This window comes from Asparagus officinalis, chromosome 2 (assembly GCF_001876935.1).
Source record: "Asparagus officinalis chromosome 2, Aspof.V1, whole genome shotgun sequence".
Taxonomy (NCBI): domain Eukaryota; kingdom Viridiplantae; phylum Streptophyta; class Magnoliopsida; order Asparagales; family Asparagaceae; genus Asparagus; species Asparagus officinalis.
Genome location: NC_033795.1, coordinates 36,481,749 through 36,494,297, shown reverse-complemented (window position 1 = coordinate 36,494,297; position 12,549 = coordinate 36,481,749). Strand labels below are relative to the sequence as shown.

At 39.9% G+C, this 12,549-nt stretch overlaps 1 protein-coding gene across 1 annotated transcript in view; it reads right to left on the bottom strand.

Annotated features, from left to right (window-relative positions):
• LOC109830659 (C-type lectin receptor-like tyrosine-protein kinase At1g52310) overlaps nt 1–1,507 on the bottom strand; it is a 12,727-nt gene extending 11,220 nt beyond the window's left edge. Inside the window, exon 1 of the mRNA XM_020397989.1 lies at nt 1,257–1,507. Coding sequence (XP_020253578.1) covers nt 1,257–1,341 — 85 coding nt within the window. The 5' untranslated portion in view covers nt 1,342–1,507. The remainder of the gene's footprint in view (nt 1–1,256) is intronic.

The window sequence follows — 12,549 nt, the reverse complement described above, 5'->3', positions numbered from 1 at the left end:
TGTTTCCCCCCCCCCCCAAAAAAAAAAGAAAAGAAAAGAAAAGAGAAGAAAAGGAAAAAAAAACCTAACCTTAACCAAGAAGAAATAAAAGAACAACAAAAATGAATATTTGGTTTGTGAAAACTTGCAACTGCGTTTTACAGTTTTCAAAAGATAAATGCAATTTTTAGTTGCTGTTTTTATTTCACTAGTAGAGTATAAAAATATAACCCTCAAACATCATCACAACTTCAGAGTTTTGGTGCAGTGGAAGGGATCTTTGACATGGTATAGAGTAACTGAGGTTCACCAGCCACACGCTCAAAGTGGATTAAGAAAAACAATTAATATCGCTGCATGAGTCCAAGTTTTGGCCATTAAAAGGGTGCTCAACTATGTTACCGGGTACTTCTAATATGGAGCTGTACCTGTACATAACACGTGTCGTACCTATACCCGTGCAACATAGGTGTTCAACAGCAGGGGCATTTATTATACAAATACAGCCCTCATCCTACCTTCCAAGGTTTGGTGCAGTGAGCAAGGGATCTTTGACATGGTATAGAGTAACTGATGTTCACCAGCCACAAACACAAAGTGGATTAAGAAAAACAATTGATATCGCTGCATGAGTCCAAGTTTTGGCCATTGAAAGGGTGCTCTACTAGGTTACCTGGTACTTCTAATAAGGAGCTGTACCTGTACATGACATGTGTCGTACCTATACCCGTGCAACACAGGTGTTCAACCAGCAGGGGCATTTATTATACAAATACAGCCCTAATCCTACCTTCCGAGGTTTGGTGCAGTGGCAAGGACCTTCGACACTAGACATGTGTTATTTCCAACTAATATTGCAGAAAAAGGATAATTGTGGGGGAAGAAAAAGACTTACCACCAATTATACACATTATTTTTTTGCAAAAGGTGACTCATTTTGCAATTTTAATTTCAGAAAGGCTGCCATTGTAGCAAAACAAACCACTGCAACTACAATTAGTAATTTATTCTTTCATCTAAGTTTGAAATCGTCTAACAACTTCCAAGGATACCCACTTCCTTCTCTATCATTTGCAGACGCCTAAATTCACATTGAAAAAGCAGTAATTTCTGATGACAGCCGCAAAGACTTTCTATAATTTTACGTCTAAATAGCAAATAACCCCTAAAAAAGTAACTTGGGTCTCTGAACAACATAACACTGGAGCCGATTTAAATGTTTGATTTCAGGAAATTCCTAAAAGAGAGAAGAAAGGAAGGGTGGGAAGAAAACTTACAGTTGTGAGCCCTAGAGAGGCCGAAGATGCAAATACAGAAAGTTACGAGGGAGAAATCGAAAAGGGGATCACGGGCGATCGGCATCTCCACCTGCTTCCCCCCTCTTTCGAAGAGTAGCAGCAGCAGCTGAGCGGAGTGAATTTGGGGGAGGACCGAGGAGGGAAGAGGATGCCTCAGCTCCGGGCCCACTTAATGGGTCCCACTTTATGGGTCTTTCAAATCTGATCCGGACCTAAGTCGTAGGCTTCGCTGTTTTTCGTTTCACCAGTACAGTGCGTGGGCATCGTACTTAAAATATCTGTGAATATTAAGAATGTTTTAGAGCATCTCCAAAGTTACTTCAAAATGCTATTTTGACGTCCAAAGAATATCAAAACTGTTTCCAACCTAGCAGCAAAACCTGCGCTATTTTGGGATGTTGCTACAGTGTTGCATTAGAAATGGCGCAACACTGTAGATATGGAGTTTTTTCTTTTTCCCAGTTTGCCCTTAAAATTGGTTATAACAAATTAAATATTCCAACCATATCTCATTTCATCCATCATATTTCCTATTTGGTGAAAATTTGGTGTAATGGGTTGGAGATGGAATAGTGATTTGGTATAAAAATTATACCAACTTTGTGTAAAAACTACAGCATTTTAGGTTTTTAGTTGGAGACGCTCTTAGGGGGTGTTTGGTTCCATTTCGAAAAGAAAAAAAATGAAAAAGTGTCAAGAAATTAATTTTCTTATATTTTTATAAAAATTTATAGAAAAAACTTATAGAACTCAAAAGTACTATTTTTCTTGTTTGTTGCTATTTCTTTGTTTGGTTCATAAACATCAAAATTAGTTCATGACTTTATAGAAAATAAGTTGTTTTCTTTTTCTTTTGTTTGGTTGGATAAGAAAATTTTATAGAAAAGTGAAAAACATGCAAGAATGTAGGGAATTTTAAATTTCTAAGCAATTTCAAATTTAATGGAAAAGTGGTAAGGGTGTACTTTATTATTATTTAAATATAAATGTCAGATTTCCTTGCAATTTCCGTCCATTTAGGGAGGAGGTTGATTTCTATAAAATAGTACAATTTTCCCTACTTTATAGAAAATATTTCTATAATTTTTTTGGAGTCAAACACAGTTTATAGAAATCAATAAAAATATATTATTTACGATAACGCCACTGTCAGGTGTTTTCTCAAAACTTTTCTATAAAATAAGTGAACCAAACAGCCCCTTAGAAAATCAAGAATGACAATGGACTCCGACAGAAATAATACCGAAAGCTCTCTGGTAGCAAAGGAATTCAAGTAAGAATTCTTCTAAAAATGCTAATGTAGTTAACTTTTGATAGAAAAATATTTAAAGATAAACTATATGACGAATATTTATGTATTATGCAATTGAAATAAAAACTAAGAGAGGATACATAATCTGATTTAGGAAAATATTAACGGCAAGATTGAGGACAATGGATTTGTCAAATAGAATGATTGGTTATTGGGAAAATTGCTTCAAGGCCTCAAAACTCAACTTCTATTGTGTTGCAGCCCCCCTTACTTTCCCTTATGTGCTGCAGCCCTTCTTTTTTAAAAAAATTACGTCCAAGCTCCAGTCAAATCCTCCGATTTTGCCTCCCTTCACCTCCCCTCCTCCTCCTCTCCTTTGAGCTCCCCCTTGGCCCTTCCCCCGCAGGCCGCCCTCCTCCCCATCCCACTCCGGGCTCCCTTCCCCGCCCCACTCCCTTACCCCAACGCCACCTCGCCCTCTCCTCCCCCACCTCCCTCCCCCGCTCGCCCTCCCTCCGTCGCCCCACCGTCCCCTACCCACGCCGCCTCCCTCCCCTCCCCCACACTCCCTCCCCACTGGCGCCTCGCCCCCCCACACGCCGCCTTCCCTCCCTCCCCCTCCTTCCCAGCCCCCACCTCCCTCCCACGCCGCCTCCCTTCCCCTACCCCCCTCCCTCCCTCCTTCCACACATCGCACCTCCTCCCCACGCCTCCATCATGCGCCTCCGTCCCTTCCACACGTCGCCTCCACGCCTTCATGCCGCCTCCCTCCCTACGCCTACCCTCCCCCTTCCCCAACCCCACCTCCTACCCCACGCCACCTCCTTTCCCTCCCCTCCCCTTCCCCAGCCCCCACCTCCCTACCCCGATGTCGCCTCCCTCACCCTCCGCCTACCTCCCTCCCCACGCTGCCTCCTTCCTCCCCCTCCCTCCCTTACCCCACCTCACTTCCCCACTGCACCTCGCCCCACGCCTCCCTCCCTTCCCCAGCCTCCCCACCCCCACTGTACCTCCCCCTACACCTCCCTCCTCCTCCTCCGGTCCCCCTCTACCCCCTCCTCTGTTCCGTCGCCTGTGCCGTCCCGAGGAACTTCGTGTGGGCACATTAGTAAGAGTTAACATGTTAGCTGTAAGAGTTAACATGTTAGTTGTAAGAGTTAACATGTTAGATGTAAAAGTTAACATGTTAGCTGTAAGAGTTAACATCTACTGGCATGAGAAAAAGGAGGGTAAATTTGGGATTTAAGCCAGCTGAAATGTCTAATCATGAGCTGACATATCTAATCAACTATTGGCATGAGTTGAAATCATGATGGAGGGGCCTTGGGAACATTTTTTTCAAAAAAAAGGGCTAAAGCACATTAAAAAAATAGGAGGGGTTGGGACACATTGAAAGTTTAAATTTGGGGCCTAGAAGCAATTTTCCCTTGGTTATTTGCAGCTTTAATACTAATGTCATATTAGAATTTTTTTCATAAAATATTATGAACTATTTCTACTCATATTTACAGTGATTTGAGGGATTAATTTCAATCTATGAAATATTTAAGGGACTAATATAAAAAAACCTCATACTCTATAGGCGCGGTGGAATATCAAAAACAGAATTTGAGATATAAATTTTTTTAAAGGATGGTAATAACTTAAGCCCCTAAACTTAGAGTGTTTTGCGCATAGCTCCATCAAATTTATTTATTCTTGTTAGGGCCTATTTGGTTGCCCAAAAAGTGGAGAAAGTGGGCCAAAACAATGGCAAAGGAAAAGTTTTATATGTTCTCTCAAAATCTTAAGTTTGGTCCCCCAAAATGAAAAAGGAAAGAGGAAGAGAAATTGGCTGTCACGAGTGATTTGTAGGGGCTCTGTTTTCCACCTTCAAGCTCCTGATTTCACCGAAAATGTGAAAAGTGATCTATGTACAACATCTAAGGGGGGGTTAGTCACCTATAACTTAAAATTAGAACTGGGATAATATGTGGGATAAATTTTTAAGGTGTTAGTCACATAGAACTAAAACTAGAACAAAATTTTACAGTGTTAATAAAACTAGAATTGGGATAATGGTACAAAATTATCCCATTTTTTTCATTTTTCTATATAAAAATGAGAGTTCTAGTCTCTCAAATTATTCCAAGTTTTAGCTTGGAACTAGGTGGTAAAAAACTAGAACTCATATTTATTTTGTTATTTTTTTATTTTTTATATTTTTTTATCTTTACTTCTTTCCTATTATGGTTATCACCATTAGACCATCATAATAATAATAATTGTCAATATCTTATAATCTAATGAAAAGTTATTTAATAGTAAAGAATATTCTTGTAAGCAATTATAAATTAATAATAGTAAGTTTAAAATACATAAATAATATTTATATTTTCAAAATGTATAAATATATATTTCATGATTATAAAAATTTATCCCACGTTATTTTATCAAAATATCCCGCTTCATAAAATTGTTCCTATTTATCCCGCTAAAATATCCCACTAGCAAAAAATTATTCCGCTTTAACAATTATCCCAATTTGCATCAAAATATCCCAATTGACTAACACCCCCTAAGAGAAAAGGGAGAAAAGTATAGGTATTCTTTGGATCTCCCGCCTCCTCATTTTGTCACCGCTCCCTCTCTCTCTCTTCCGCCTCTAATCCCTCTTTTTTGTTCTCTTTCCACTTCACATAGCTGACCGGAGTAGTCAATCGGCAGTTTTTGGTGCCGGAAGCCGACGAACATCGACCCATCTCTCAAAACTTTGTTAGTTTTAGGGGTTTTGGTGTTGAGTTTTTTTAATTTTTTTTATTTTTACCATCTTTTAATTTGTTTTTTCATTGAATGAAGAAAGTTTTGATATTTTATAGGGAGTTCTATGAACATTTATAGTTTTCTTCAATCACACATCATGACGAAAATCCCTTTTTTGTTCTTTAAAATAGAGAAACTCGCCAAAATGATCAAGAATTTGATTACTGTTGAAACATGAATCCACTTGCACCAATTATATTTTAGAATAGTGACCCCTTTGTCTTGCCTATATATCAAATCTATTAATGAGTAATAACCAACTTAACTGTTTGGATCCACTCATGAAATATTTGCATCCTACTCCCCCAAAGAAAAGAAAAAAATCACTATTTATTTCTTTTAATTAATGGTGTTGACTTAGCTCATGCAGAGTCAATAGAATATAAATTTGATGGAAGGATGATTTTGAGATGCTTTTGTAAATCCAACTGTCTACGGTATTAATTTACTTATTATATATATAAAGAAGTGTGATGAATGCTCATTCTTTTGGCTACAATTCCTAATTTATGTGGTATATTGTGTTCATGGTACTAATTGTGATCGATGTATGAAACTATCTTATATGTATCTTCAATAGTATTGTCTTCATATTTATTCACCTAAGTCAATATCTCAATCACTGTGAGTTTACAGATTTAATATTCGGTATGAAGACTTTGTGAAATATAATTGACATGAAAACTTGAGATGACTATTTGGTTTATAAACTTAATATTTCGTTTTTATGATGAGTGTATGATTAATTGATTGGTTGTAATTATCACATTTTGGACTTCAATTGTGACGTATTTCATATGCAATTAGATTGGGCATACACCATGTAGCTTGGGCCCGATATTGATGAGATCTTCTATGATCAGTCTCGGTATTGTTCTCTGAAAATATCATTTTCGGATGTAACCAATTTTGTTAAATACATGTAAACTAATATATCCATTACTATTTCTTTCATAGCAAATACTATATTTCTTTGTTATGCAGAGAGGAGCTATATTAGTCATGGTTGATCATAGCCTAGAGCATATACTTCATGGACACTTGGATGATGAGCGTATGATCGTCGCGGTAGCACGAGCTAGTTTTCTTACATGCTCTAAGCTAAGATGGATAAATTTAGATTGGCCGCTTATTAGTGCTCTGATAGATAGATGGAGGTCGGAGACTAACACTTTTAAACTACATCTTGGAGAGTGGATCATTACTCTTCAAGACATATCAGTCATACTAAGTCTCTGCATTGATGGTCTGTGTGTTACAAGCACAAATAGGCATGCATGGCGAAGAGTATGTGGTGATTTGTTAGGAGTATCTTCACCCTCGTTGACTGAAGAGAATATCAGACTGAAGTGGTTGAAAGAGACTTTCTCTGACCCACTACCCGCTGATGCATCACACGTTATGATTGAGCACGATACACATACATATATATTGCATATGATTGGGAAAATTTTTTTCCTGATTCTAGTAAAGATAAAGTACATAGAAGGTATGTGAATTTTTTTTGTTTTGAAATTTTATATAACTACATTGGAGACTTGACCTCGTCTTTTTAAACATGCCTAAGTGGTTACCACTTCTTGAGGACTCGGACACTTGTGGCACACTATCATGGAGAAGTGCTGTTTTAGCATACCTGTATCAAGAAATGTCAAAAATGGCTTTGATGCAAAATAAAGAGCTCAAGTGGTGTCTTACTTTGTTGCTAGTTTGGGAGTAGGAGAAACTTGTTCTAAAATCAAGATTATGCGAGATTTGAGTTTTAGACAGACATATACGCTTGGGGTGTAGGTAAATACTTCTGAATCTAGCCGATGCACTAATATTTTCAAAATCTTTTTGAAAATTATGATGGACTTAACATAAAGTTATCCTTTGCTTAGTCTATTCACCCTAAAGAATGAGGTAAGTGATTTGTTGATGAGTTAAGGAAAATGGTCATAGCATGTCTCATAACTTTATCTCAATCAAATCATTTGAATATTGAATAAGTTTGAAATCTATACAGATGGAATGTCCAGAAATGTTATGACGAGACCCCAGCAAGACAGTTAGCCTTTTATGAAAATGAGTTTGATTGCATGAAGATTTTTTTCAGGTTTTGAATTTAACTTCAAGAAAATTCAATTTTGGATGGAACAAACACAAATCTAATTTACAATATACTAATACAAATAATATTTTCTAGTTCTCCTAGCAGCCATATGATAAGATTCCATAGCTACCACCAATTTTCAAGGAAGGACAAATAATATGGAGAGCAAGAGTTCCACTCATATGGTTTGAAATAGTAGGGATGCATGTGCCGGATCATGTACTTAGACAATTTCTGGTTTAGTGCAACATGTACCAGAAAAAGTTTAAAAAATAGAGAGAAATGTCAAGAAAAGAAGTCATCAGATAAATTAGGCAAATATTCATTATCAGTATATAAACAGATGGAATGATTGAAATTTAAGTATCATAAAGCTAGTTGATCCTCTTCTTCAGGTATTAGACTACATTACATGATATTGGATGATTACTATAAAACCCCAAAAGTTTGAATAAATTATGAAAAATAGTATTAAGTATATTATATGGTTATAAATAACATAATTTGATGTTTGGGTATGCTAGGGATTGATTTGAGATCAATCCAATGTATATATGTGAGTATAGATGAGAATCATGCACGAAATCATGTACAAATCTGAGTTATTAGTAGTCGACTACTACTCAGAGTAGTCTACTAGTAAGGTCTTTAGTTGATTAATGAAGGTATTAGTCGACTAATCTGGCTGTTTTGAGTTTTCTGTCAGATTTTGGGTCGGATTCGTTTTGTTTTGAACCCAGCTGTATATATGCATATATATACTCGTTTTAAAGCTCTTTTTACCTTCTTTCACGTGAGTTTTATAGCAGCCACCTTCCTCCTCAAACCTTAGCCTTAGTTTGTGAATTTTGGGAGAGTTTTGAGGTGTTGTCGAGAGGAAAGGAGGATTTGGTGATCGTGGTTGAAGAAGAATCTTGCATACACGTGGTTAAGGAGTTCAACAGCACCCTGAGGCAATATTGTAGGCATTAAAAATTACCTATAAGTTCCCGCACGTAGCTCGAGACAGAGAGAAGATGATGAACATCATTATCTGAGTTAAAGAGGATTATTTGATGTCTACAAGCGCATGAAGCAAGTCGACGAAGCGTACGAATCCATGTGTGAGAACGAGAGGCGCTGGCGACCACAGTGGGAGCCAACAGCCTCACCGCCAAGGCTGTCATGCCACAGCTATTGATCAAGATCTTGGTGGATTAAGAGGTCGAGTATGAATTCAACCAACAGAAGTTTGAAGAGTACATCTCCTCCTCCTCCTCCAGATCTTCCTCTCCCTGCAAGCGCAGGAAGACCACCTCCATAAAGAAAGTTAATTGGCCTTCAGATCTGAAAACTTAGGGTGATAATCTTCACCCAAGTGTTATTGAAGACTCCTCTTCGGCCTCTAAAAAAGCCAGATCTGACGTTTGTGATAACTCGTTAAAGGTTTAGGAGTTGCCCGTCAAAGGCGCACTAGTGCTGACGAAAAGGGCTCGTCAGAGGCGCCGTCAACGTCTTGCCCGCCAATTCACTAAAGCTTTGGAACAGGTGGACAGACTCTACTACCAAGCAGATCTTGAGTTTAGAGGATGCCAAGTGGCTAAGCCATTGACACAGTAAGCATCAGGATCCTCCTCCCAATCACTGACTAATAAATTGGTTTGTGTCAAACGAACATGTTCTACTCTCGAGGAGTCCATCCAGAAGCTCCGCACACTTCTTGTATATGCCCGGATCCTTGTGCGAAAGGCACAAGAATTGCAAAAAAAGAGGTGGTCAAAGAGCCACCAAGATCTAAACAGGTTGGGTGCCAAAGCCCAAGACAACGCCTAAAACTGCACCGAAGACAGTTAAGGTGCCTTTACTTGACAAGAGACCCTAGTCGTGTATCTCACTTAGTTCTACTTCTAAGGTTGCTCCCCAGCCTTCATTAATTTCAGATGCCATTTCTCCTGCTCCCGCACCTCCGGTGAAGCCCTACAGCAGCGTAGATCTTTCCAAATTCAGAATTCTGTTGAAAGATCGCATGAGTCCTTTACACGAGGATCGAGCCAAAACTATTATCAAAGAACGCTTGGGTCCAGTGAACAAATCCCAAGTGACTCTTTAGATTAGGGGTCGTACACGACCTCCCAACAAGACTATTCATGTGACCGCCCGCTTGGGGGTGCGTGCAGAAAACCTGGAGCCCGATAGGGTTTCACCCCCACAAAAGCGTGATTCCAAACGAGTGACTCCTACAAGCACCAACAAGGTGTTACCTAATCAGAAAAAGATGCGTCCAACAGATGACAACGTTATACCTAAAAGTACAAGTGAACAGCCGATAGGTTGCTCCGGCCACAACGCCGACGAGTTGTACTATCAGACTTGGAGTGAGTCTCGAAAGAGAAATACCCCAGAAATAAACTCTCACTTTCCTTATGAGAGATTAATCAGTATAGTATTATTAGGATATAGCTACCCCAAGACCGCTCCACGGAGGGTCTCGGTATTCGAAAGGATCTCTACTGAAGCATCCAAACCTAAACCAAGGCACTTCTTTAAAAGAAGATTAGCTGATCAGGGTGGCAAACTTTTGAAAGTCACCATTAACATGGTCGATAAAGGGGAAGTAAACTCGGATTCCCAGTCCCGGTCTTTTCCCCGGAGCATCTGAACGTCTCACTTGGCTACGGTCCAGGACTATAAAACCTAGACCAAGTAGAGAACGATCTTCGGATGATGAAACGTCAGATACATGCTCCGCAATTGGCTCTGACAACACGATGTCTAGTTCGAGGCGATCTCGAGAGGTGTTCATGATCACTACTAAGTAGATGGCTCAGCTCCTTCAAGAAGCCTTGGCTAAGCAGAAGGAGGATTTCAAAATCGAGATGGAAATGATCGTACAACGGGTCAAAGATTTACATGCCTTGCAGCTCCAAGAGTTGTCAAACCAGCACGATGAATCTAGTCGTCACCACACTACCAATCAGGTAGATAGCGACTCAGAGGTTGAGGAGAATATCGATGCTGATACCCCTCCCGATGAAAAAAATGTTGGAGTTGGCCCCACCAATAATACCAACTCTAGGGTGGCCCCATTAATAATACCAATACTGGAGTGGCCCGACCATTCCTCCTCAAAGTCGCTCGAAGAAAGATACATGCAAAGATCTAAAGATGAAAGACCTCGAGAGCAAGATCAACACTTTAATGTATGCTTAAGAGGTACAGAAGACCGGCATTCCGTGTCCTTATCCGAGGGAGTAGGAATCGATTCCGTATCCGATAAAGTTTAACCTGATTAACTTCATGTCATTCAATGGAAGGGTTCGCCCATTCAGCACTTGATTTACTTCAAATCCCACCTAGGGGTCATTCAGGCAATGAGCCTCTGATGGTACGATCATTCGTGGAGACCCTTCACATGACCACCTTCGACTGGTACCACCGTCTCAAGCCAGGAAATATTAATAGTTGGGATAATATGGAAAGCATGTTTCTCACCAACTTCTTCGATGATGACACAAAGGTGTGCATTGATATTCTGACATGGCAATTAAGGCTCTATATGGTAACGACCCTTCACCCGAAAGATGAGATATCCGGGGCGAATGTTCAGCAACCAATGGAAGCAACCCATATCAAGAGAAGTCCGACCAGTCCCTGGCTTCTCTTCATCAATTAATACATCATCATAGCAGCCCAAGAAATGAGGAGGGGCACAGAGGTATCGATATCAATTGGCACTGACATCAAATTAGGATGATGAAGGTCAACCCCGATCAATGCGTTGCGATGAAGGTCAACACCGGTCAACGCGTAGCCTTAGGTCAACACCAGTTAACGCGTTGTGATGAAGGTCAACACCGATCAACGCATAGCCTTAGGTCAACACCGATCAACACGTTATGATGAAGATCAACGCCAGTTAATGTGTTGCGATGAAGGTCAATGCCAGTTAACGTGTAGCCTTATGTCAACGTCGATCAACATATTGCGATGAAAGTCAATGCCAGTCAACGCATTGCGATGAAGGTCAACGCTAGTCAACGCATAGCATTGGGTCAACATCAGTCAACACGTTGCGATGAAGGTCAACACCAGTCAACGCGTAGCCTTGAGTCAACGCCAGTCAACGCATTATGATGGAGGTCAACGCGGGTCAGCGTGTCGCAATGAAAATCAACGCGTTGATAAATTTTGCAGAAACAAGGCTCAAATCAAGTCCATGCCCAACTAGATGAGTCGACACTTCCTATGTCGACTCGAAACATGAAGCTCGGCTAGATGAAATGACACCCCCTATGTCGACTCGACGACACCTCTTATGTCGACACGACAAGCAGTCTTAGTCGACACGCCCTGCGGTATCAGTCGACACACACTCTGATTCTTTGAGATTATATGATAATTCCCAAGGAATTCAGTCATAATTCAAATACGAGTCCCTAAAAAAGATAGTCAGTTCAATGTTGACTTAATGACACGAGCTAAAATCAGAAAACAACACACCAGTTTCAGTTCGAGACTTCGACAACGGTCAGACGATAAACGCAGCGTTGGAAGAATTTTAGCTATTGACAAAATACTGAATATATTAAAAATCAAAGAAGTCAAGAACTGAAGCTAATTATAGATCCTTTTACACCGACTAAAGGTTGGTCCTATCATATCCAAAGTATTCCAGGTTCTTCTATAAAAGAAACGAGATTAAAATACTTTGGAGGGGGTATCTGTAGGCGTCAAAAATTATCTATAAGTTCCCACACGTAGATCGATACAGAGAGAAAATGATGAACATTATTATCCAAGTCAAAGGGGATTATTTGATATCGATAAGCGCATGAAGCAAGTCGACGAAGCGTACGAATCAACGGGGCGGCAAAATAACGAAGAGACGATCCGATCGGTAGTTACGTTTCACTCATGAAAGACAAAGCGCCACTTGTGTCTTGTCCAGTTCACATGTGATTTGCTTATGGGACATTGTAGATATCTTCTCCGGCTTTCTAATGCACTTTGAATCGCATCATTCTGAGGTTGGACCGGGGAATTACGGGAAAAAGAAGATCAAGGCACGCAACCGAGACATGTATTGTGTCTCGACCAAAGCCGAGACACAAAATGTGTCTCGGCCAAAGTTGAGACACCCTTTG